The sequence below is a fragment of the Mchenga conophoros genome, linkage group LG4, assembly GCF_057382185.1.
Source record: "Mchenga conophoros isolate Kocher_MC1m ecotype Shallow Benthic linkage group LG4, M_conophoros_male_GT1.1, whole genome shotgun sequence".
In the NCBI taxonomy this organism is placed as follows: domain Eukaryota; kingdom Metazoa; phylum Chordata; class Actinopteri; order Cichliformes; family Cichlidae; genus Mchenga; species Mchenga conophoros.
This window is the reverse complement of record NC_140529.1, coordinates 32,816,536-32,843,198: the sequence shown is the minus strand read 5'-3', so window position 1 is coordinate 32,843,198 and position 26,663 is coordinate 32,816,536. Positions and strand designations below refer to the sequence as shown.

Sequence of the window (26,663 nt, the reverse complement as noted above, 5' to 3'; positions counted from 1 at the left end):
TTATGCTGTGAGCAATTCTTTGTGTGGAAACATGGTTCTTATGTCCCCCCCATGCCATTTTCCTTTCGCAGCAGACAAGGAAGTCTCTGCTGTCACAGCATCAGTCAGCCTCCAGTTTATTTCATTGTCTAACAAAACAGCCCTTTGCTCTTCTTCAGATCAATTTGCTTCCAGCTTGGGAGGGAGGCATATTCATCTCTCTTCATTTCCAAAATAGTCTGAAACATAATTGAAGTAATTTATTTATGGAGGAGACAAAGTAGAAATCAATTTTTAAATCCAATACAAATGTAAACATTAAAGTTGCGGCAAAACTTCCGCTCTATATTTATCATTAGCTTATAAACATGAGAGCATCTTCAGCATTTTCATTTGGAAAATCTGGTGAAGGCTGAAGCCTGCTGGTCAGGGGACATCACTGCAAGATGGTGACATCATTCATCAGTTTACCTGAAAGTCCTCATTGGACAGGTAGACCTCCAGGCGCTGGGGGTCCACTCCTTCAGGAAGGGGGCTCCGCAGCAGCTCCTCCAGAGGATACTGGGTCTTCATGAGCTGGGCCAGGGTGTCCTGCACCAAGGTCAGCTTCGCTCGCCCTGTATCACCCTGAGTCACACCCAAGGAGAGAGACATGGCAAAAAAATAGACATTAAATGTGTATTCTGTAAAGTTCCACAATGCTTGAAGATGTATTTAAGCCATTTGTTACCTCAGTTACTGACAAATAATTTTTTGCCAAATACCAGTGGGTTTTTTTTTTTGTGTTGCCACATTTGACCTGTGACTGACACGTGGTGCCCTTTCTTAACTAATGACCACACTGAGGGGACTCATGATGGTGGGGCTGACCACTTTCAGATATGAGAGGTTCTCCACAGGTGAGGTTTAAAGTTTTGAACCATGTGCAAAAAAATGTAAAAAAAAATATTAGTCACCGAGATCCCCTTAAAAAAATTGTTTCCTTTTTAAAATTCACAGAGAAACAACAACAAAAAATTAACCTTGATTCTTGTGTGTGGCCTTAAAGTTTTAAAACCACAGATATCACTTCTGCAACTTTAATCTTAATTTTTCTTATATAAATGAGGTTTAAGGAACAATTAGACCCTCACTTCCTTAGTGTTATAGTCATTTTGAGACCTGTGATGTAAGGACAAGGCAATAAAATAAGAGTGAAAGAAGGAAAGCTTTGCAGGTTATTCAGCAATGAATCTTTTTTATCCCCAGGCATCAACATGAATTATGAATTTATCCAACCTCTGTATCATTTGTGATGAGCATAATTAAATCTAAAGTACCAAACACACATAGTGTTGTGATCTTGGTTGGAAAAGGTGCTGCTCATTGGCTAACTTATCTTAGATGCTACAAGGTCGCCTTCTTCTATGACACAGTTAAAGTTTGCACATGAGCCCTAAAAAGGAATGCTTTTTAATGTAATGTTAATGTTTAATGTTAAAGTGGGAAGAAATATTAATTAGACGAGATTCAGAGGTTGTTAAAATTAAACCAAATTATAACATTTGAGCTCATTTCTGGATAAACATGTTCATACCTGTGCATGAGGTTCAAGGCTTTTCTCCCAGCGCGGGAAGACATTAGTGAAGGTGAGAGGCTCAGCCCCCTCGAGGATGAGATACGCATGTGGCGGCCTTCTCTGGTTTATTTCTGGGATACAGAATAAACAATACATTTTAAAACTTATCAAGTTCTGTATGAAACCAACTCCTCTCCCTCAGTTCTTACTACCTTTGCAGTACTGCAGCGCTGTCTGCATGGCACACTTCCTCTCATGATGCCAGAGTTTCCAGGCTGAGGAGCTCTCAGTCTGCTCAGGCTGACCTCTCTGCCACAAGTAGACCTCCAGACGGTTGTCAAGAAGGAACAAAGCTGGCACGCAGACAACAAAGAGGGAAATTGGGCAATAAAGTGGAATTACATTAGACTGATGTTTTTGGCAGGGGGGAGGATAGATGAAGTTAAACAATAGATGAGTGTATAGGGAAGCAATTTTCTGTTACTTTTTAAATGTGTTTATTTTGCAGATAAAATGACAGAGGTGAGAAACTGAAAAGCAGAGTTGAATATAAGATGAATTTAGTTTGTTTTGTGTCTGTTTTCACCTGGTTGTGGTACACTGTATAGGCTCTCCTGGACAAAAGGCATTGCCATCACAAGCCCCGGCATCTGCATCGGACTCTGCAGCTCCTCGGCCTGGAAACTCCCAGAAGAGGCACTCAGGTGGAAGAGGCGAGGCGTGAAGTTATACTTTCCTGGATCTGCCATTACAAAAGAGTTGTTTCTTACTAGGGCTGAACGATATATCGCATTTGCGATAATATCGCGACATGATCAAGTGCAATTTTCTAACCGCAAAGGCTGCGATTATACTCTGGACATGTCCAAATTCATGGGCTGCATCCTCCTGAGGCCGCATTTGTAGACCGATTACGTCACAGCGACGCGCCGAAGGCTGTCCAAATTACTACCATATCCCAGAATTCATAGCGCGGCCCAGCCAAACTCCAGTTTCCAACAATGGCGGCCGCTACTAAGTTTTAAAATTACTCATACTAATCTTTCTGGGTCACAAAATAAACTTTTAAAATATTTTCAGGCGAGAAAGTAGTTGTGTAAACATCAAATATCTGCTCGGTTTATCAAGATATCCCATATTTGCAAAAGTGCTTCGACGTTTTCAGAGGCGTCTGCTACCCACCAGCTCGACAGCTAGCCGGGAGCTCGAGGGTTACTGATGCGGCCGAGAACGGCACAACTCCCGGCACATCATTTTCAGATCACCGCGGAGTTTCGCTGCTCGGGTTAAACGTGATATATAAGTCACTTAGACAACCTAAAAATGTTATTGTTGGGCTTTTTTCAGTGTTTTGTTTGTTCGTGAGTAAATCGGTTTGGCTGAGATTAAAGTTATTAGATTAGATAAAATAAAACTTTATTAATCCCCCGGGTGGGTTCCTCCTTGGTTTTCACACAGCTGACTAAACGTCAAACAGAAAACTTATTAAACAGAAGTATGAGACAGTCGAGAATTTACGCCAGTGTCTGGTTATATTTTAGATAGCAAGAAGCAGACGGCCGAGTTTATTAAACTCCACCGAGACAGCGGTGACGCTAATCAGAACTAGCCTTCTGATTCAGAAGGCTAGACCGTCCAATTTCACGCCTTTAAATTTTAAAGGCGTGTTTGTGTGTGTGTTTATACAATTGCTATTATGTTTGCGCTTTATGTGTAATGTTACTGACTGCAGAGATCAGTAAGATGTGTGTATTTTTTATTTATTAGTTTTATTTATTTAATATTATTTTTTAATTGAATGACTGTCTAGTAGTTCACAGATGTCGAAAAACTGAGTGTGGTAAAGCCACTGATTTTGTTTATCTATATTTCTGCAATCTGCACATTGTACTGACTTTCATTTTAATGTTTACACCAGGGTTCCTTGTCAGCACTTTATGCTCAGATGTTTGTAAGCTAAAAATAAACTATTGTGTATGTTCAAATATACTGTTGTGATTGAAGAAGTTAAATAAAAATGTCAGTCATCAATTCATGCATCACCTCATGTCATCATAACAGAGGTCTGTCTTCCAGGAAAGAACAGTTTAAAATTAATGTAATATAGTATTGGCCATACTATATGATGTATTGCTTGTCTTTGTTTAATAATACAGAAGACAAAGACCTTAAAAAATAATCGCATATCGCATCGCAATCGCAATATTGGGGCAAAAAATCGCAATTAGATTATTTTCCATAATCGTTCAGCCCTATTTCTTACTATGATTTGAAGGCTTACAGTCCACAGCAAAGCACAGTGTGTGTTGCGTTGCACCTTGCAGCATGCAGTCATAGGCCTTCCTGTCCTTTTGTCCCAGTGCTGTCCAGAAGTCTTCTGGCTCTGAACCTTCCTGTACTATCTGCACCTTTACAGGGCTGCTTTTGCTTAAACCCACCTCTGATGGACAGCTAAAACACACAAACAAACAAAAAATAAAAGTACATTCAAGCTAAAAAAAAAAAAAAAATTGATACTGAGAACTTTTAAAAAGCGCAATAAGAACATGTGACTCACATTTTAGTGAGGACCTCCACCACCCTCTTGCCGACTTCCTTTGTGCTGCTGTGAGCCTTACAACCAATCCAGAGATAGAGCACTCCCTGCTGGCCATTTAGCAGGACAACACAGCCTCTCGACCTCAGACCCGCACAGCAGCAGTCCACCTCTAACAGAAAACCCTCTTCTGGGAGCTCCCCTCGCACACAAAACAGACGCCAGCTTTCTGTGTTTTGATAATCACAACATTCAAACAAAGAAGAGAAGGAAAATGGACTGAAAACCAAGCTGATTTTACTCCACCTGTGTTGATGGAAGCTTCCTCTTGCTTTCCTTTGTGAATGACCAAGCCTCCCTTGAAAAGCTGCAGGAAACAGGGGGGCTCTTTTCCCTGAGGCACAACCACCTTACAAAACACACCACACAAAAGATGGTAAACAGCTGCATGCACTTATGTCTGCTGGAAATATCATCAATAGTACTGGCTTCTCAAACTCTGTCCTGTGTTCCTCTTACTCTTGTAATATTATTTTTTAAGAAGGATTTGTTGGTGTTGTGAAGAAGAAAAAGATGCAAGAATGTGTTCTAATTGCATTTCATATGTCCTTTGTGAGCTTTTGCAGCTTTTTCATACTTCAGTTGTTTTACGGGATCTGGATTTTTGTGCTTTTAAGGTTTCGATGCCTTTCAGGGCCAACGGCACTACAACAGACTGGCACTATAATACTGCTCGTCCCAGAGTTCGAACACTAGTGGCTATTAAAGGAACCTCATAATAAATTCACCACCGATGTATCATAAGATAAGATCATAAGATGGCGCCGGTGAGGTCGGCTGCCGTCACGACTGCTCCGACCACTTTTTCTTTGTCTTTGTTTTTTAAGTTAGTTTTCAGCGTTTCTAAATCGGCAAAATCATCACCATTGGGTACATTAGGTATGACAGTGACACTCTTGTTTCTATTGGTATACAATGTACTCACAATTCGAAGTTTTTAACTCTGGATCCGAGCTGGCCGAGTGAGATCTCGAGGGAGAACAAAGGGAAGCGGCGGCGGCCTAAAGGGGAGCGAGCCGGCGTCAGGAACAGGCTGAGAGCTCGTGCACACCGCACACCTCTGCCTAGCATCCTGCTCGCCAACGTCCAGTCACTGGAGAACAAGCTTGACGACCTCAGGGCCAGGATAAAGTTCCAGAGAGACATTCGGGACTGCAATCTCCTCTGCTTCACCGAGACATGGCTGAACCCAGCGGTGCCGGACCACGCCATCCAGCCGGCCGAGTTCTTCTCGGTTCACCGCATGGACAGGACACGGGACTCGGGGAAGTCAAGGGGAGGCGGCGTGTGTTTAATGGTGAACAACAACTGGTGCAACAGTGCGAACGTTGTTCCTCTCACACGCTCCTGCACACCAAATCTGGAACTACTGTCCATCATGTGTCGTCCTTTTTATCTACCTCGGGAATTTACATCGGTCATTGTAAGTGCCGTTTATATTCCACCACAAGCGGACACGGTCACCGCCTTATGCGAGCTGCATGAGGCACTCACACAGCACCAGACACAACACCGGGACGCTGCGCTTATTGTGACGGGGGACTTTAATAGCGCCAACCTCAAACGCGCAGCGCCGAACTTTTATCAACACATCACCTGCCCCACCAGGGGTGAAAGGACACTGGACCACTGCTACACTACGGTCAAGGACGGCTACAAGGCACAATCCCGCCCCCCGTTTGGCAAATCTGATCACGCCGCCATCTTCCTCACGCCAAATACAAACAAAGGCTAAAACAGGAAGTTCCGGTTCAGAGGAAGGTCGCGCGCTGGACGGATCAATCGGTGGCCGCGTTACAGGACGCACTCGATGACGCAGACTGGGGCATGTTCAGAAACAGCTCCGACGATGACGTCAACGTGTTTACGGAAGCGGTTGTGGGATTCATCGGGAAACTAGCGGATGATACCGTGGAGACAAAGACTATCACAACGTTTCCCAACCAGAAGCCGTGGGTGGATAAAACCATCCGCAACGCTCTGAGATCCCGCACCGCTGCCTACAACACGGGACTCATGACGGGGGACATGGACCCGTACAAAGCCGCGTCATATAACGTGCGGAGGGCGGTGAAAGAGGCGAAGCAGCGCTACGGGAGGAAACTAGAGTCACAACTCCAACAGAGTGACTCTAGGAGCCTGTGGCGGGGACTAAGGACAATAACGGACTATAAAGCACCAACAACCGGTATGACGAACGCGGCCGTGACTCTGGCAGACGAGCTGAACACTTTCTATGCTCGCTTCGAGGCTGCAGCTAAGGTCTCCAACAATGCTAGTGTTAGCGGCGCTAACGGCTGCAGACAGGAAGATACTGCCAGCACCGGAAACGTGCTCGTCATCTCCGAGCATGAAGTAAGGAGAGCCTTCAAGAGAGTGAACACCAGGAAAGCAGCAGGACCAGACGGCATCCCAGGTCGTATCCTAAGAGACTGCGCATACCAGCTAGCTCCTGTGTTCACTGAGATATTCAACATCTCTTTATCTCAGTCGGTGATCCCCACATGCTTCAAAGAGTCCATCATTGTTCCTGTCCCGAAGAAACCCCACCCTGCTTCTCTCAATGACTATCGCCCTGTAGCCCTCACCTCAGTAGTGATGAAGTGCTTTGAACGCCTGGTCAGAGACTTCATCATGTCTTCACTACCAGACACACTGGACCCACTACAGTTTGCTTACCGTCCAAATCGTTCCACAGACGATGCCATCTCTCATCTCCTCCACACATCACTCACTCACTTGGACACTAGAAGGGGGAATTATGTTAAAATGCTCTTCATAGACTACAGCTCTGCATTTAACACCATAATTCCCTCCACACTCACCACCAAGCTGGAGCATCTGGGACTCAGCTCATCTATGTGTCAGTGGATCTCCAACTTCCTAACTGGCAGACCACAGGCAGTAAGGATGGGTGGACATGTCTCAGCCTCCACCACTCTCAGCACTGGAGCCCCCCAGGGGTGTGTTCTGAGCCCCCTGCTGTACTCTTTGTACACATATGACTGTGTGGCCACTACCAGCTCCACCACCATCATCAAGTTTGCTGACGACACCGTCGTGGTGGGCCTGATCTCTGATAACAACGAGACGGCCTACCTGAAGGAGATTAGGAATCTGGAGAACTGGTGCCAGAGGAACAACTTCCTTCTAAACGTCAGTAAGACAAAGGAGCTGATAGTGGACTTCAGCACTAAGCAGGAGAGGAACTACCAGACCCCCGTCATTAACGAGTGCCCAGTGGAGAGAGTGGACAGCTTCAAATACCTCGGAGTTCACATCACGCAGGACCTGTCATGGTCCTGTCACATCAACACCGTGGTGAAAAAGGCCCGACAGCGTCTCTACCACCTCAGACGCTTGAGAGACTTCCAACTGCCCTCCAAGGTGCTCAGGAACTTTTACTCGTGCACCATAGAGAGCATCCTGGCGGGAAACATCTTAACCTGGTTCGGGAACAGCACCATGCAGGACAGACGAGCTCTACAGAGGGTTGTGCGGTCAGCTGAGCGCACCATCCGCTCCGAGCTCCCTGACCTGCACTCAATCTACAGCAGGCAGTGCTGGACCAAGGCCAGGAAGATCGTGAAGGACCTCAGCCATCCCAACAACAGACTGTTCTCTCTGTTGAGGTCAGGAAAGCGATTCCGCTCCCTGAAGACCAACACAGAGAGACTGAGGAGGAGCTTCTTCCCGCAGGCGATACGGTCTCTCAATCACACCACCACACAGTACTGACCCACACATATGGTTCTTACACACACACTGGACTTTCTGGACTTTGGTTTTGCACAACACTGGTCACTATATTCTTCATTTCCGGTTAATACTTGTACAGCTGCTGTTATTGTGTATATATTTATTTATATTTAGATTTCTTCATACATTCTTATATAGTTCTATATTGTGTATTTTGTTGTACAGTTATTTTATTTTCAACTTTAATTTATATATTTATCTTTATCTTATTCTTCCCAGTTAAATTTACCCTTCATTCTAATTTGTGTTGTACAGTTATTTCATTTTTAACCTTAATTTATATTTTATTCCTTCCTAGTTAAATTTACCCTTTTTAATTTTTCATATTTATTTCCTTTCTTATTCATAGCCTTTTCCTTTTTTGTTTTCTTTAGGTCACGAGCAGTTGTCCAAGCATTTCACTACATATCGTACTGTGTACGTGACAAATAAAAATTTGAATTTGAAATTTGAAATTTGAATTTGATGTGCACATGCCAGCAGAAATAATCTCAACTTCTGTGGCTAACATTGTGTAATAATCTGTTCTCAAAAGGGTCAATGTGTGGGCAGGTAGGCAGAACTAGTAACTATCTAACTAGTAACAAACTAACAAAAAGTGGTAGTGTGGTTTACAAAGTAAAATGTCATCACCTTTGTCTGTTTTTTTCATTCTTAATACTTTAAATACTCCATGGACTTTAAAACAAGCCACTTTTCTCTAAACTACATTCAACTTTTACTGCAGTTGTAAACCAACCATATGCCTCTGTGTATTGAAATATACTCTAATAAACATTAAAATGTTTCAGAAGCTTTTGCTGGGTGTTTGTTGTTGGTGGTGCCATTTTTATTGTCTGTTAAATTATTTATGTATTTCTTTCACTTCTACACAGCCATTTAGGCTTATTTTCTCCTCCTACACTGCCTCTTTGCATTGCAATAAAAAAAATACTTGTAATAAAATAAAGTAAAAGACTTTTGCTTGTGCTCTTTGTTTCTCTTAATTTGTTTGGGTATACTCGCATAATGCAATGTTTCTACTAAGTGAAGTGCGTGCGTTCTTTGTGAGGATAAAACTAAGCTTTTCACTGCTGTGAAAGTTAACAGTTACCAGGGTTCTACTTTAATATAAGAAGGGGATCTAATCTGACTGCTATGAGCTTACCTGCGACTCTTCGTGGTTCCTCATCCCGATGGAAAGGAAAGCAGCTGTGTCCCGTCCACTGACACTGGAGTGACGGCCTCGCCACAGGAAGAAGGCCGTCTTTTCCTTTGGTGCTGGATCCGTCCCACACTCATCTGAGCTGTCTGTGCTGTCTGTAACGAAGAGAGAGTGTTAACCATTATTAAAATGTCTCGGTCAAAATATTGCCATAGCATTAAAAGTACAATCTATTAGAAAAAAAACCCAAAAAAGGTTACTGACCAGCTGTACTGATGCTGTACTTCCAGCGGATTACATAAGAGTCTCCTTCATAAAGCTGTCCGTTGCTCTCCACTGGGATTTCACTGTCGTCAAACTCCTGGACGTGCCAGGTGTCCACCGCTACTGTGTTAAGCTCCATCTGACGTTCCTCCGTCAGCATGATGACACCATGACCTCTCTGGACATCGACCCCAGCCAGCACAGTACGGACCAAACCGTCACCTTCTAAGCACTGACCCGATACTAGAGCTTTGGCATCGCAGGGACTCAAGAGGTCTGAAGGAGGGGAGAGCGGCTGGGATGACTGGACTGGGATGGACTATGGAGAGGAAGCGCAGACACTGAATTTCAGTGGTTTAAAAAAAATCACTTTTAAAAAGCAAAAGTCAAAATTGAAATTTAGATATCTGCACATGAGTTTCAGTAGAAATAAAAGGTAGCTAGTTATAAATAGGTTTTAGATATTTCCAGTCAATATTTCCAGTAATAAAAATTTGTTGTTTTTTTAGTAAAATTTTTTAATAGAGACTAATTTTCTATCAAGCTGGAAACTTAATAAAACTAATTGATCTAAATATATTCTTCACAGCTATAATTTTACACAAACAGTGCAATAACTGAAACACACTAGTTTGAGTGTCTGAAAACTGCATGTGCCGCATCATATCTCTGAATGTGATATGAACCTGCGTCTGATCCGTCCCTGAAGCCGCTTCCTCTCTGCCTCCAACCCTGCACATCCAGTCCAGGAACTTCTCCCTGAACAGAGCTGTCTCGTTGCTCTCAGTGAGGACGCCGAACAGAGCCCAGCTGGGACGGCCTTCTCCTCGTCTGTGGACAAAGTTATGCCATGAAACCGATAAAAGAACTAACACAAGCATTAAACAAAATAGAAAAGAGAGTCTGTCTTAGTCCAGACTCAAGCTTTACAGACATCCATTCCCAAGAGACATAATTACACACACACTATATATATATATATATATATACTTTAAAAGTTTAAATCTCATTAAACTGCAACAAAAAAAAAACCCTCTTGAAATAAATGAAGAAAGGAAGCCCTTTAAAGACCTTGTTTAATATACACAAGTTGTAATATATTTTCTGACTGTGGAATATGGTACACTGAGAGAAGACCTTTACTCTCTGCAAGTATTTTGTAGTTCATGTCCACTTGCTTGCTTTAAAATATGTCTTTTAAATGTCAAAATATAGTCTGGACTTTAAACATCAAGCAGGGTTTTTAGAGCATGTCACATGGGCACACTTAACCAAGAATTACTTTCTACAGAGTGCATATTATGAATGCACAGCAAACTTAATGTTGTATACAGACAGGCTCCTTTTTTATGTGTAATATATTAGTGACTTACAGCTGAATTGCAGGGTTACACTGAGTGGGATCCAGTGGGTTTACTTGACAGTTGCTGTAGTCATAAGCTCCAACCCACACCTGGTGAGTCAACTGGAGAGCAACATTTCTCCTCCTGAGGGAAACGTCCTGTCCGAGCCACAGATAGACCTCACTGCCGAAATCAAACACCAGGGCCTGGGCATACATGACAAAGAGATATGAACAGAGTCAGAGATTAACTTCTCTTCCATTATTTTTCTACAATCAAGCATTTAATGAACAAAAAAACAAACCCAAAACCAAAACAACTACAATATAAGTAATTAGGGAGCCGAGAATTGAAGCTCAGACCTCAGAGGAGGCCAACAGGGTGATGCTGGGGATGGAGGCCCAAGCCTGTTCATGAGGCACCAGTTTGTTTTCCACCAGCCTGTACACACAGTTGGACTCCACCACACCGCGCTCATAGAGCTCATCCTCCTCTGGAGCACAAGCTCCTGTGAGTAAAAGAAAAGAAAAAACATTTTCTAATGTTTTGGATGAAAAACAACAGGTGAATTATAAAAGGAGAAAAATTGCAATTCAAAATGTGTTTCTCTGATATATTTGAAAAGTACATGTTTTACTTCCAACCTCTGTACTGTGTTCTTCCTCCCAGGAGACTCCAGAAGTCTGCAGCCACACTGCTGTCAGAGTTCATGCCCTCCTGCAGGTGGACAACGTGGGAAGCCAAACAACCAAGGTCCCTTTGGTTCTGGATGAACAAAGCTAGCTCAGAGGCCTAACAAAAAATAAATAAATAATATGATAATCAGCAGTAACAGAATATAGTTCACCCATTTTCTGCCACTTATCCCATTCAGGGTCACAGGGAGGCCAGTGTACCCAGAGAGTCCCACAGAGACACAGGGAGAACATGCAATCTCCACGCAGAAAGGCCTTGAGCAGATGGTGGATTAGAACCTAGGACCTTTTTGCTATGCTAACCCAAACAGAACATAGTCTATAGTAAAAGCATATTGTAATTTCTTTTTATTTTACTACTGCAGTCTTTGCTGGCCTATATTAGAAATCTTGCAGGAAACTTGCCTCACCAAACCAAAATATTTCCAATAACAAGAACATGGCTGAGTGCTACACATGAAAAGAAATAAATTCATAAGTGTCACAACCCGTTCATGTGTGAAATCAGCTATAGTTTTAGACAAACAGATATTTGAACCTTTGTTATAATAATAGAAACGTACAAATAACTATTAAAAAGAGTCTATGACAGTGTGCACCGTCCTCTCAATAATATTACCTTTTTATGGAAGCTTGTAAGGAAATATTTTGGGTTATTATCTCAAAATGTTGACTTAATTACTCATTCAGTGCTTTGTCTCCACACTTTGTCCCCATATACGTTTAGTACACTGTTCCATAATAAAATATAAATACATTTAAAACGCAACCAAAGTTAATGTTTAAAAGTAAAGGTACATACTGTGATACTTAGATAATCAATAACTGAACTCTGTGATGTATGACGTTCTTGATTCATATCGTCACTGTCCTTTATTATGCATTTAACACACAAACTGTAGCCAACCTTTATGAGTCCATTAAGGTTTAATGCTTACAATTTACTGCAAGAACTGCAAACACTGCATTTTATGCACAGAATGCTCTTTGGGTCTTGAAGGGTAATATTTTATGCATTTATTTGTTGTGCATAAATGTAAACCAATTTGGTATATGTATGAAGTTATTAAAACATCCTTTCCCATGTAAATTTCTAAGAGGAGTAAGTTTAAGGGATGGTCAGATATTTCCTGGCAATGGGAAATAATTTTAATCCTACTTTCTTATTTTGTATTGTATTATCCACCTCTTTACCCTTTCCCTGTAATTTTATGTGTCATACATGCTGCTACTACACCATAACATTGTCCTGGGTGGTACCTTTGCTTTTTCTTGTCCGTTGGCAAACTCTCCACTCCACAGGATGCAGTGCTCTGGAGTGACCAGCAGGAAGCAGTCTCCACTGTTCAGTGACCGCACTGAGGGCTCAACCAGGCGGACCTGAACATGCCGCCTACCTGTCATCACAGGTGTTGGTTAACCTTAACACCTGACCACAAGCAGATCATCACACAGATGAACCAAACCTTTCCTGACCTTTGATGTGAATTAGCATCAGGCTGCTGAAGGGCGGGTAAGACTTAGCTGTCTCGGCATCTAAGGAGGATTCTTCAGATCTTAAGGAAGGTGAGTCTGCTATAGACGAGTTCTTAGACTCTATAGTGAGAAAAAAACCTGCAATATCAGGTAGCTGAGCAACATAAAAGAAGGAAAGTAACAAGAGAAGGGAACAACATAAATTAGCATACTTTTTTCTGCTTGGATCCTCTCTTGAGCTGATGAATTGACTCTCTCTCCCATGAAGTCCTGCCTGATGTCCTCTCTGGCTGCGAGAGCCCTCAGAGGGTTTCTGGAGCCTTGAGTCCGACGGGACGGACGTACCGACCGCCTGTGCTCTGCTACTGCTGAGGTCAATCTGCAAACAAACACACACAGACAATACAGAGTTACTGAAGATATCAGCTACTGTGTGTGTGAATATAAATTTGCAGGAAACTTTTTTTTTACTCTAATCTTTTCCTTTTAGCTTTAGCATAAAAACTACATTAGATACACAAATATATTTTGCATTTACTATTTAGAAATTGCAAGGACTCAATCTAATCTCACATTTGCAGGAAAAAACTATGCTTACATGTGTGTGTTGGTCTGGCAGAAGACTCCCAGGTCCTGCTCACCCTCTGAGGCAGCAATTCCACCACAAGGTGGGGGGCAGGCTGAAGAAGGTGACTGATCACAGTAGAAACTGCCATCAAACATGTTTGGTTCATCAACAGGCGTCTCTTCCTTTACCTCCTGAGTAGTGACTGTTGGTGAAGAACTCTGTGGAGTCACTGAGGGGGAAAGAAATGAAAACGCTAAAATACTTGGATCCTCAATGAGCTTTTACATTGTGGGAACCAGCGTTGTCCATATGATGATGAATAAAACAAGCACTGAGTCTCAACACAGACTTGTTTGTTTATTTGTTTGCTTGTTTTTCGTGGTGTAAAACTGCTCTGACCTTCATTTTTGCATGATGGAGCATCAGTGGAGTGTCTCCTGCTGTGAGCGATACCATTTCTCTGTGATTCACCAGATGCAAGGCCTAGATGTTGCAAACACAGGAGAGAAAAACCTCATAAACAAGGCCAAAATATGCTCAGCAGAACTGTATGAGAACTGGAGAATAAGTGAGTTACTTGTCTTAGCCGTGCTTCCAGCCTCCTGCTCTTTGCTTTCCTGCTGTGTTTTCAATTCTCCAAATTCAGTCATCTGAATCTCAGTTCCTTTATCCTACAGAGCCCGAGAAATGCATCCGTTACAATGCAGCTTTTCCGCAGATACACGCACAAATATGAAAAAAATGCAGGTGTGCGTCACCTTATGTCTCCACTGAGGCTGACTCTGATTGTTCGTAGGAGAGGAGACTTCTTGTGCCTCAAAGGAGAGGTTAGTCTGGAGGTGAAAGCAAAACACAGAAATGGTGACTTTTGCATTCTAGGACAGTGAGAGTGGATTGCACAGAAGATACAAAATATAAAGATTTTACATAGAGCTAAACTTTCTATGTGTAACATTTCATTCAGTCTGTTCCTTTCTGCCTAATCCTGCCCTGCATTAGATATTATAAGGAGTTTTTGTACAATGCACATTTACTTTTGTCCATTAGAACTAGGTCAGAAACATGCACAAAGAAACGTGGGAGTAAGATATAACTTTCATGACCAAAATGAACATCTGGTAAGCACACACCTAAATGGAAAGTGTGAACTGAGAGCTGTGATGTGACGCATTGTAATTTTGAGACAAGGTGACAGGGTTGTCACATCACATCCGCCTGAATCTGTGAGATGACAAAAGCCTTTCACAGCATACAAAACACTCCAAATCAAACAGCAGCAATGCCATGCACCGGCTCACACAATTACCTGATTAAAACACATGATATATTGGGGCGTATTGATAGAATAGACAGAGGCAAAGACGGGCTCCTGGGAGAGAAGAGAGAGGGGCAGGCTGCAGATGTTCAAAGCTATTCAAAATCTAAAGGGCTGTGGTTTCAAAATCAAGATGAGGGAGGATGGGTTTTGAATCATTAGATTGAGGCTTACCCAGCACTGAAGGTTGTCATTCTCAAGATGAGGGTTTTTTGACTGTTCCTGCACATGATACTATGGAAAACAGGGAGATGCATTTAAAAGAATTCAAACAAACATAAATGTTGCCAGAAGTATAAAAATGACAGACATAAAAAGGAAGTAGGACAATGATTAATATACAAATCCCACACATAGTGTCGGCATGGTGAAGCTGAGATCATTTAATTGCCAAATAATCAGTGTGTTTACATTCCACGTCGTGTAATAGGACAGCCAATCCCATCCTGGTACATAAACACTCACTGGACTCAATATATTCCGCGGTAACTCGAGTCTGATCTCAGGACATTCAGCACATACCACATTCAGAGTGCTGCAGATAAGAGATGCTATATCTGGTTTCAGTGGTATGACAAATACCCAAATGTAACCACAAATGTAACCTCTGCCTCAATTTAAACCAGGCAAGAAGCGTGAACTCTGTAACCTCTGTGATGCAAACAAAGATTTTCTCACTGAATTCTTTCAGAGAAAAAAATGCTGCAAAACTTCTGTAATGCTTTTATAGAATTGTCTAATATCATTCATCCATCCATCCATTCGCTTCCGCTTATCCTTTTTTCAGGGTCGCGGGGGGCGCTGGAGCCTATCCCAGCTGTCATAGGGCGAGAGGCGGGGTACACCCTGGACAGGTCGCCAGTCTGTCGCAGGGCCTAATATCATTCAGTTAAACTATAATATAGAGTCCCTATATACAAGTATCATTTCTTAAATGTTGCCAATACAAACAAAGAAAGCAGAATTTAAGCAAAGTTTTAAAGATCAAAGACATTTTATGAATATTTGACCTTATCTGACCTTGGAGAAGAGGTCAGATCTCAAAAGTAACACACTGTTTACAACCATATATCATTCCCTTTATTCCTATATGTCGTCGCTACAAACAGTGGCAGCAAGAAACAATATTTTAAATAGTGGTATATAATTATTATATACTTTGACCTTCAGATTATCTATTGACCTTGAAGGAGAGGTCAAAGGTTAAATGTGACATGATATTTTATCCTCTGCTGTACTTTCAGTATGCTGACACACAACTCTTGTAAGAATCATAGTTCCTGAGTTTCACCGATTTTTGTCAATAACTATCAATAATTCATAAAGTTGACCTTGAAGAAACTGGTGGATGTAAGCTAAATTTTAATGGATTTATAACATGACCGTACTCTACACCAATACAAAGTTTTATTAGAATTCGTTCAGTGTTATCAGACAGAATGACATGCAAGTAAACGCTGACAAAACCTCTTTTTTTAAATGGTCTATGTCTTACGTGGTTAACCTTGCTGCTCACCTCACTTCTGCTGCCGTTGGTTGTCTCCTGCATTTTAGGCGCACACTCTTCTGAGGTGACCCGGACAGCTTTAATATCTGTGGTGTTGTCATGGATCTTGTTCATGGCCTTTTGGTCTTCCTCCTGCCTTTAAGACACATTACACACAGTATGAAGTATATAACATATCAAAGAACAACATACAAGCTGCTGAAAACTTAATATTTCTGGTGAAAACTGTAAAGAATCATTTTTATTATCTAACTCACAGATGTCACAATAATATACGTTTCAAAGTCTTTAGCAAACCTTTCCAATATGCAGCAATATCAACAGTTTGACTCTATAGAAGAAAAACATTTACAGTTCTTATCAGATCATGTCATTTATTTACATGACTTACTTGGCTCTTCCATTGATGTCTACGCTGTTTTTCTCAGAGGAAAAGCTCAGTTCATATTTGGACTGGCAGGATTGCTGTGGAGCATCCTGCTCTGACAAGGCTCTTATTGGTGTGCAGGCAATGGTTTCCCTCCTGTTTCTAGCCCTCTGCCTCCAGGGAGCAGCAGACTGCGAACCTTCCTCCATACCAGAGGTCTCTCGTCTGTCTCTCTGTGGTGCTGCAGAAGTTCCCTCCCTCTCACCTCCCGCTTTGCTCCCGTGTATCGCCGCTTCTCTACAGCCTCCACCATTCTGTTCATGGCTGTATGATGCATCTACCTGACTGGCTTCTGTCCTGCTCCACTCCGAGCCTGCAGAGCGACTCTTCTTCAGGATTCCTTTTAAGCCTGGCTCAGAGTCGTAGCACTGTGGTCCCTGTTGAGTCGGACCAGATTTTCCGAGTCCAGTGCCAGCATCTGATGTGGACTGTGAAAGACGTACCTCACTGGGTTTCAGGTTGACAGACGAGGCCTGCTGTCTGTCGGACAGATGAGGGGACAAACAGAGGGCAGGAAGCTGAACAGGGCCTTTCTGGAGCTAAAAAGGGGCAAAGAAGATCAATAATAGATTTACTTAGAGGACAGCAGGCAAGAAGTGAAGAAAGACAACAAATTAACCTTGCTATTAATAACCACTCCTGCCCCTTTTCTGGTCTATGAAGTTCTAAATACATTTGTTCCCCATTTATTGTTCTGTTGCTCTCTACCCACCAGACTGACCTCCTCCACTGTGATGGGCTGCGTGCGGTACCGAGCCCCCTTTTGCCTTCGTCTCTCTGGGGGCCCGTCAGCAGGCCCGGCTCCCTCCCTCCCAGGCAGGGACAGTTTGTTGAAGAGGGCCAGCTTCTCGCTCATGCTCAGCTTGCAGCTCTCGTCGCCATCCTCCTCTGACTCAGCCTGCACAGACTGGACCTCCACTGGTGGTGCTGGTTTGGGAGTGCTGATGCGTAACATGACACCATAAAGTCAGAGAAGAATTTATGTTTAGTCAAAATCTCCTATGCCTTACACATTTGATCTACACTGCTGTGCAAAAGCAGTGGAGAAAACGGTGGGTGTTTTTTCATTACCATGAACACACACAGGTTATTTTTAGTCAATCTGACAGACATCGTCCTGCTGCTGCTACTCCCTACAACAGCAAATGTGTAACTGAAAATAGCGCCTAAGAAATTCATATAATTCTGGTTGAACAAACTAGATCCAATCCCAATTTTGGTTTGGTTTCCAACAATCTCATTCCTTTAAAAAAAAGCATATATTTGTGACCCATTGCCAGGAGTTACAGCCAAACGAAACCAGGCACCGAAAAACTCCTGAACAGAAACACATGGGAGAAATCTATAAGAGCAAATATGGTGACACTGAGCCAATCAGGGGCTCTTTATTGGCCAGGAATGTGTCAGAACAAATTCCTTGCAACTTGTTTCACCAAACAGAAAGGCTGGGAAACGTATGAGCCAACCATGTTTTTGCATGGTGCATGGGTTTATGACAGTTTAAACTGTTTCTTGTTTCTTGGTCTACTCGTTTTTGTAGGAAAGAAGCATAACATAACATGAAAAAACTCAGTGATCTGGTGAGACTAGCTTTAATGTAGCTGCAATATTAAGTTTAATTTGTAGGGGAAAAGGCTATTTTGAAGAGATATGTCACCAAAGCTTTGAAGAAAATGTTGTCACATTTAACTACTGATTCTAAAAATGCAGGGGGTTTTTTACCCCCTAACCACTGAACAACTCTCTTTACTCATTTACATAGGAGCCTAAAAATAACTGCTTAAATAAGACACGCTTCTAGAAGTTCTTACTTTTAAATAAGACATACAGTAAGTACTTAATTCCACTGAAGCAAGGTCTCTTGTTTTCACAGATTTGACTTTAATAAGTTGAAGTTTTTAAACATTTTAAGTTTTTAAATCATCAAGCATGTATTTATTTATTCCCACAAAACTAAAACGTAAAAACTACACATGCATAATCTTAAATAAAACTAGATGACTTTTTTAGTGATTGTCAATCAAGTCAAATAGCTAATTATGTGATGTGGTTTTGGTAACACTACAGCTCTCCCACCTGATCGCCACCATTTCTCCACAGGTGATTGGCTGTGTCAGAAAGCGATGGTCGTTGCCACGCCGGCTCCTGCGTTCATGAGAGACGCAGCCTGAGCGAGGCTTGAGGAATGCCGAGGCCTCAGAGGCTGAAGACTTCTCCAGCTCCTACAGAGAAGGATGTGGGGAGGACATTAATGTGAAAAAAATCAGTTTGAACCCAGTCTGTGATGCAGATGGACGACAACATTCAGGTCAAATAGGAGCCTCAATCTACAGCCTCCACCTGTTGCATAAATAATGAGGGAGACCACAAAAATGGCAGTAAAAAGTCCCCTCGAGATGTCCTCTGTTCTATTTGTATAAACAGATGGAGGGAGGTAAAGCAGGTCAGATAGCCGGTGAATAAAGCAGCGAGCTCTAAGGTGCAGCATCTTGGCCACTTGCTGCATGCTGCAGGTCACAATGTAACAAGAGACCTGCTGGCTTCAGTTACCTCCCCTGCTGCCTCTACAGAGCAGCAGGCTAATTATACCACAGCTGCTGTGGTTGTTAATGTTAATACAGTGTCTGGCACATTTTCACCTGATGCCTTATTGCTAAAAGTGTGCCTCAGCTGAAATGTTGGAATAATGGAAAAATCCACAGTGCATTTCATCATCTGTGTGAGACTAAAGAGCTTAAAGAGCTTCAAGATAAGGCTCTGTATCTATCATATTACAGACTTGGTCTTTCCTTTAATAAGTACTAAAGCATCAAACCAAAGTGTGGATCCAAGGAGAGCACCTGTTTTGACCATTCATATTCTTTCAACAGGACCAGGTAGTGTTCTGCGTGCTCAGCGCTCAGACCGTAAGTTGAGCAGCTGAGGTGACAGGAGATGATAAAGGATTGAATACATTTCTTTAATTTTAACACCGTAGAGTGATTGCATTTACTGTGTGTGTTTAGATCTCACATTCTAACAAAAAAAAAGAAAAAAAGCAGGTAACAATTCAAACTCACTTTAAACAGAGACATCTTGGCTGCCACACTCATTTTGGCTCTGTCATCTGTTTTTACATCTGCTGTGGAAAAATACACACCATCATTTGAAAATTAAAAAAAATTAAAAAACAGCCATTAAGAGATTTTGGTTCATCAAACTTTTAAACAGTTAACAGCAGGAAGAGACACAGGTGCAGACAGAGCAAACACAGGTGCAATTTCTTAGTGAACTGTGCTTAAATACACTGCATCTAAGTCTAGGAATTGGGGGTATCTCTGTATTGATGATAGCTGTGAGTAAAAAGTTGTGAAGAACAATTTTAATGATATACAGTGTGACCTGAAAACAACAGTCTAAACATCCATACAGCAATAAAGGCCACTCGTGTCTGCGGTCTTATTATCTGTGGTGTAAACTCTCAGTGAGTCAATCTCTGTAAAGACTTGCTTGTCATCTTTTTATGACGGGGTCAAGAGTTAGATGTACATAACACCGCTCCACTGCCCAAATGGTTTGGTCTGTCGTTACAGAAGAGATTGAGCATTGTGATCCTCTAAATATAACCCAGTTTATTTCCTGAGCCATTAAATGAATTTATGGAGGCAACTGTGCAAGTTGGAAGCCCTCTGCAAGAATTAAATATTGTACACAGTATTTTTCAATTTGTTTATGTTTCTTTCATACCTCACGTAATATATTACATGTAAGTTTTCCCTGTTGTCATTTTTACTTCCTTCTCAACCAGACAGTGTACCAGCAAAGCACACGGAAATAACAGATGATGACAAACACATAGGGGAGAAAGCTTTACCTTTGCTGTTTTCCTCGTTCTCTGGATCCAAGCACCTAGAAGAATCGGAGGAAAATAGCAAAAGGATGAGGTCATCAGGTGAACAGGTTGGTGACATATGCTTGACTCTTTAGATAATGTTGTTATGGAGATCTGGATCCAGCTTGGTGTTTACAGTATGTGTCTTTTTGCTTCAATTTGCAGCTCAGACAGTCAACACACTGTGCTGTTTTGCATGCTGGGTAAAGCAACACTGTGGAGGCTATTAAGGAAGATAAACTCATGCAAAATACACCGCCCATTGGTTTTTTATGTAAAGCTGCTCCACATGCCACACCTCAGCTGAAGGGTTAGTGCATTCTTATCACGGGGAACAAATATTAAGCATCATTCAAGGGTAAATAAGTGTTTCCTATAAGACAAAAGTTGTGGTACTGTATCATCAGGTAAGGCTGATATTTTGTTCCTAATGAGTTTTCCCATGAAATGTTAGCCGTACACTATTTTAAATATATGAAAACACAGCAAACAATATGTTCTTTAGTCCTAGCCATGCCAGGCATCTCATCTTCCCATTTATTTATTTATTTTTTTTATCATGCCCACAAGAAACAGTCCCTACCCACTGCTCTCCTCCATCTCATTGGCTGTGATTGGCTGTGTCCTGAAGCGTTCGCTAGTTTTTCTGTTACCGCCTGACGAGCTAGGGAGGTAACGCCGAGTGCGTCGCCGACCCCCCTCAGAGCCCGGGTTTACAGCCAGATCCAGAGAGGATGTGGCTTGCCCAGCATCAGGGAAGCTACTATCCACACACAAAGTAGGATAAGAAGAAAGTAAGAAGGGGAGAAGATGCTGAGATGAAGAGAAATATTATCACACAGTGGAACACAGTCTGTTAGTGACAGGCCGGATCACACGCGCATGCAGGCGACCCTACGCTTTCTCAGGCTGTGCTCCGCTCTCCGTCTGCTGTAGAAGAGCACTTCTCAACTGGCCCACGGACACCCGAGTGTGGAGCTGTGGGCCGTCGAGTCCATGAGGGACATGAGGCTCTTCCCCACTCTGCATGCTAGCAGAGTTCTGGGAACCCTGCCTAGAGGGGAGGGTATGAGTGAGGGAAGGAGGTGAGATTGCAGATATGGGGGACATGACATGAGGAGCACAAAACATAATCTTTTGTCACAGTTCATATTAATAATGCAGAAGTCTCAAAAACTCACAAAAATATGTGAGTTTTTTTCATGGTTTCACAGAAGAGAAGAAGCCACCTGCAAATCTAAACCATCTGCACTACATGCACGCTCGCTGTCATCTGACTGACTATTAATATGATGCCACACACTGTTCTTAGCAGTTACCATGATACAAACTATTGAAGGTATCAACAACTTGTCAAGTTCTGAAAGCTGTGAACAGGTGACAAGTGTCATGGTCATGTTGCCAGAATTAGGGTTTTATTGTTTTTTGAGCAAATTAGGCTCGCAGCACCTGCTACCCTGTGCAGCCACAGCAGGAAGACAGTGCTGTATCTAAGGTCATCAAAGAGGCTTATCATGTTTCTTGTGTGTGTCCTGAAGTGCTAATTGTATCGTTTTTGCACACTAAGAAGTTGTTGCAAGACTTCAGCCAAATTCCTGTAATTCTAAAATAAAACAATGACAATGAGCTATGATTGAAATTTAAGTCTTCAAGGCATTCAATGAAGTCATCTTTCACCCTTGACATGGCTCACCTTCTCAGGCAGTCGGGCTCAGCAGGAGTCTCTAATCCATTTGTAACATCCTGTGTTCTGCTGTTCACTTTTTCACTCAGATCATGGGAGCTTAACATTCCTCCATGCGCTTGGCTCGCTGGCTCATGAACCTTTTTCTCATCCCTTCTCACCCACTTAGAAGGAAGCTCGTCAATGCTGCCAAAGCGTTCGGCCAGTTCTCGCCTCCTCTCAGCCTTGTAGCGGGCAATCCGCTCCGATCTGGGCTCCAGGACGGCGTTCTCCATCATAGAAGGACTCAGATGGTTGTTTGCTCCTCAAAAAGCATATAGGAACAAAAAACAGATGAGCTGTTCTTCTTCCACTTTTCAGCTGGGGCAGAACATGAGAGCCAAACTTTCTTCCAGTACAATTCTGTTTCCATGAGCTTCTTGTTTTGGTTTTCCTCACAGATTACATTAATCCAAGGTTAAAATCCAGCCTGTCCCACAGTGAATGAGGTATTTCTCCTGAAAGATAAAAAATAGATTAGTTAAATAAGAAACATTTCACTATACATTACATTAGTGCCCTTCAGGCTTCCTAGAAAAGTCAGCGACAACACCAGTGAGCTTCATTACATATTAACCATTTCTTCTAAAAGTGGCGTACATCAAAGTCTTATCAAAGTCCTTTTCTTATATTCATGTCTGTGTAAGATGACCCGTTCCAGCCTGTCATGCAGGAATCTCCCCTTGCACTGAAACTCAACACCACAGCTCAACTCCTCTCCAGGTCCAGGTCTCGATGGCAGTTTGCAGGCGTGCTGGTCTCTTCCGCTAAGCTGAACAAGTCCTGTTTCTTTTTCAAATTCCATCAGGTATTTTACCATGACCTGTCAACATGAAGCATGTTTTGCATCAAAAACACAAACAAAATCTTATCAGCTATGGCTCCAATTTTATTTATTTTTTTAACATTTGGTATAGCAACCTGTTTGAATTATAATATTCCAAATACGTACAAGGAAGAGAAAGTCCCTGATGGCATCATTGTGACAAACAACATTAACAAAACTGAATATTCTAATATAGCATTTAAAATTTAAAAAGAACAACGAACTGTCTGCTAGTTTCCCAAAACGAGTGCTCACAAATATACGCACACATAAATGTGTGTTTGCACATGTATCTGTGTGTTTTCCAAAACTGTGGATGTCAGCATTCCTGGTGCAGGAAGCACAATAGAGCGAGAACAAAGCGGCATGAGCCACAGACTTAGTCCGCCAGATGGATCTGCCACAGGGCTCAATGCTGCTGGCAGCAGCAGAGTTCACAAAGTATAAGATGCAACTTTTATTATTAATTTGTTTGTTTCACTGCTCCTATACTTGTAGATTAAAAATTAAAAACACTGAGGCACTGATAAAACGGATATAGATTCAACAAATTACTCTATTAGAGAAAAGTCTCCATAAATCCATAACCAGCTTTCATTGATTAAAAAAAAAAACCCACTCAGAATATCCAGATATCACATTTGATAGACTAAACTGAAGGCGACATTGTCAGCAGTGTTTGCAGATCCCAAATTTCCATGCCACAGAGAGCTTTAATAAGCTCTATTTAGATGCCGTGATCCCTGCATGAGACAACCAGCTGAAGGATTTGTGTTGTCACTTCGAAACACGTGCACATATCCTTTAAACAAAGAAGTCAACACAGAAGACTCACCTACCTGTCCAGACCCAGGAAGAGCAACACTCCAGCATCCCCACTCACACTGATGCCACTCTCATGTACGCATTTGTGAAGAAAACATGAGTAAAGGTGTAAAGAGCGATGTGTCATGTGACAAGCTGGAGGATTGTCGATTGGAAGGGAGAGCACCACTGAGGCTCAGCGAGGATCATGGGGTTCTAATCCAGTGACACTAGCTGATACTGGCTTTGGATATGCACACAGCCCCAGGGATCTGAACTCATAAGCTATAATATTCAAATGAATAGGCGATGAAGGTTAAACAAACAGCCTCTAATTGTTGAATTGAGACAGTAAAGTGTTATCTTTCAACCATGACTTTCTCTGTAGCAATTAAACCCCAAAATTCTGGACCCACACTCGGTATATGCTTAAGTTAACTGCTAGTTTTCTGACAGACTGGAAAAAAAAAATCAAAAGCAAAACATGTATGCATTTTAAAAAAAATAGGCCTTGGGTGCTGAGCAGCAGGAAAGTAAACCAGATTAAAAGCTGGCCAAGATAAAGCCCTCAGCCACTTACACCTGCCCTGTTCATCTACCTGCACCAACCTCGTCTAATGAATCTCCATAATTCAAGGGCAAATTATCAGAGGAGCATTTCAAAAACAGTCTATGATTATAAATCATGATGGGGATGTTTTATATTAACACCAGCAGCAAAAGAACGTGTTAAGCTTTTGAATATATTAAAGGGAGAGAGAACGAAGAGGAAGAGCAGCTTTCTCACATCGTGCACCTACTGTAAGCCTCATCAGCTCCTCGTGAGATTTAACACACGACGCGTCTGTTTTTATATGTAGATATAAACTCACATTGTGGCAAAGTCCTCACGCTGGGGAGAACATTTTTTTTATATCAAAACTCATTTGTTGTCTAAACAACTCAGCATAGGGTAACAGCCTACATATGTAGCTACCAAAGAGCTGAACAATGAGTCATTTAACTTATTTACAGGACGCAAATATTAAGTTTTACATGAATCCAGTGTTGTGCCAAAAAGTGATTCCCCAGTGTTTCCGTGTTTTTTATGCATAATGTCTTTGCTTATATTGGTAAATAGACTGTAATCAGCAGAAGGGGTTTTATATGAAATCAAGAAATTACTTGTTTTGCATTTATATTTATGACTCTACGGCACAGGTGTCGAACTCCAGGCCTCGAGGGCCGGTGTCCTGCAGGGTTTAGATGTGTCCTTGATCCAACACAGCTGATTTAAGTATTTCATACAACTATTATCTTAGATTTTGGCGCTTATGGCCAGTTGTAATGTCAATGAAACTTTTTAGCTAGATAAATAAAGGTCAGTACTTTGTGACTTGATATCATTCATGAAAGATAAGTTTGACGGATGTTTGACGGATTATACGACAAGAAGTAATTTCCAGCACTTTGAATACGGACACTCGATCTTTTTTGGTACATTTCTGAAGTAACTTTCTGGCACAGACATTAGATTAATGCGTAAACTGTGCGTAACAGCAATATTTACTCTTCCACATGAAACTTTTTTACCCACGGGGCATTTAAAGTGAATGAACACCCAGACTATAACCATTCTCCCTAATGTGCAATGCACAACCCGTGTCTCCCCAAGTCAGACTGAACAGGTGACTCAGGCAACAAGTGACCTACTTTGAAATATTCTCCAAGCTGACTCCTGCTAGGATTTTGTACTTTTGAAGATGAGAATGGCAGAATTAAGTATTTCATTTGTACTTACATGTACTGCTCGCCTCGAGAGCCCTCCTCAGCCCCGGCGGTCCCTCCCCAACGATCTGTCACTCCAAAAGTAGTCGCACTGGCAGCTGTGGATGGCGCACCGTATTAAGGGGGGAGAATATAAATAGATGGACACACCAGGGGACGCCCCTTGCTCTGTGCGAGAGACGTTTCTAACAACCGCTGCAGCCTCTAAATGACCTCTGAAGCCTTTGACTCACTTTATGTCTGCTTTATTATTATTTCACTTTTGAAGTAATAACCTCAGGAATGTACACCAGTTAAAACCTGCTTTGAAGATGTTAATTATGTCTTATATTGCGCCTGCGTGGTACAAATTCCCCATATTAATTACTACAAACCAGCTGAACGCAGTGAACTGAAACTGCTGTGTAATGTAGAAACCCTGTGCACTTCAATCCTTAAATTAACTGAATCAAAGTGGAAAATAATTAGTTATATACATAAATGGAAAAAAAAGTTAATTCTTAATTGTATGTATTCATAATGACTCATATGGATGCATTTTTAGTATCTTTTAGTATCTGTACCTGCTCCTCTCTTAGGGATCTTCAAAACTTCACCACCTACACCTAAAAAGATCATCCAAGAGAGGCGAGAGGCTGATTTAGATCTCACCGACCGGCACACAGGTGACTAAGCAGATAAAACAACATCAAGGGTTTTAATAAGGTTCTGAGCCAGCACTGGCTCCCTGGAGGACATTGCCCTCTTGGAAGGAATTTTCCCATCATGATGTAAATGTTCCAAAGGATAAGTGTGATCATTCAGGATAATATTAGTTTGCAGTGATTCTTCCCTTAAAGGGTACAAGTGTTTCCTCAGAATATACCAGAGCAAGGAAGGGGTCAAAAGTTCAGGGCTTTCCTTTAACCTGTCCCTACTGTGAAACCTGTAAATGTGAAGGCAGGCTCCACTGTAACGGCTCCCTTCCTGTTGGAAAAAAGTGTTATAACAGCGCCCCCTTGTCTTCGCACTTTGAAAGTGCAAGTGGAACACACAGCAAGG

The 26,663-nt window shown here is 42.1% G+C and overlaps 1 protein-coding gene across 8 annotated transcripts; it reads right to left on the bottom strand.

Moving 5' to 3' along the window:
• Positions 1-99: 99 nt before the first annotated feature.
• Positions 100-25,712, bottom strand: svilc (supervillin c). Of its 8 annotated transcripts, none has more exons than XM_085271913.1 (33): positions 25,636-25,712; positions 22,196-22,683; positions 21,401-21,556; positions 21,086-21,265; positions 20,485-20,519; positions 19,691-19,752; positions 18,708-18,853; positions 17,344-17,572; positions 16,596-17,170; positions 16,214-16,340; positions 14,872-14,931; positions 14,689-14,751; positions 14,141-14,215; positions 13,960-14,053; positions 13,782-13,865; positions 13,413-13,611; positions 13,027-13,193; positions 12,815-12,934; positions 12,599-12,735; positions 11,288-11,435; positions 11,006-11,151; positions 10,674-10,849; positions 9,987-10,131; positions 9,301-9,619; positions 9,040-9,191; positions 4,380-4,482; positions 4,095-4,302; positions 3,855-3,988; positions 2,124-2,279; positions 1,750-1,890; positions 1,556-1,668; positions 451-606; positions 100-218 (listed from the first exon to the last, which is right to left on the bottom strand). In XM_085271913.1, exons 2-33 carry the CDS (start codon positions 22,462-22,464, stop codon positions 129-131), a joined length of 4,965 nt encoding a protein of 1,654 aa, XP_085128039.1. In that variant the 5' UTR covers positions 22,465-22,683; positions 25,636-25,712; the 3' UTR covers positions 100-128. The 8 variants fall into 8 exon arrangements, with proteins under 8 accessions (XP_085128039.1, XP_085128042.1, XP_085128041.1 ...); XM_085271916.1 differs by having other exon boundaries at positions 17,353-17,572; XM_085271915.1 differs by having other exon boundaries at positions 19,691-19,749.
• Between the last annotated feature and the right edge of the window lie 951 nt (positions 25,713-26,663).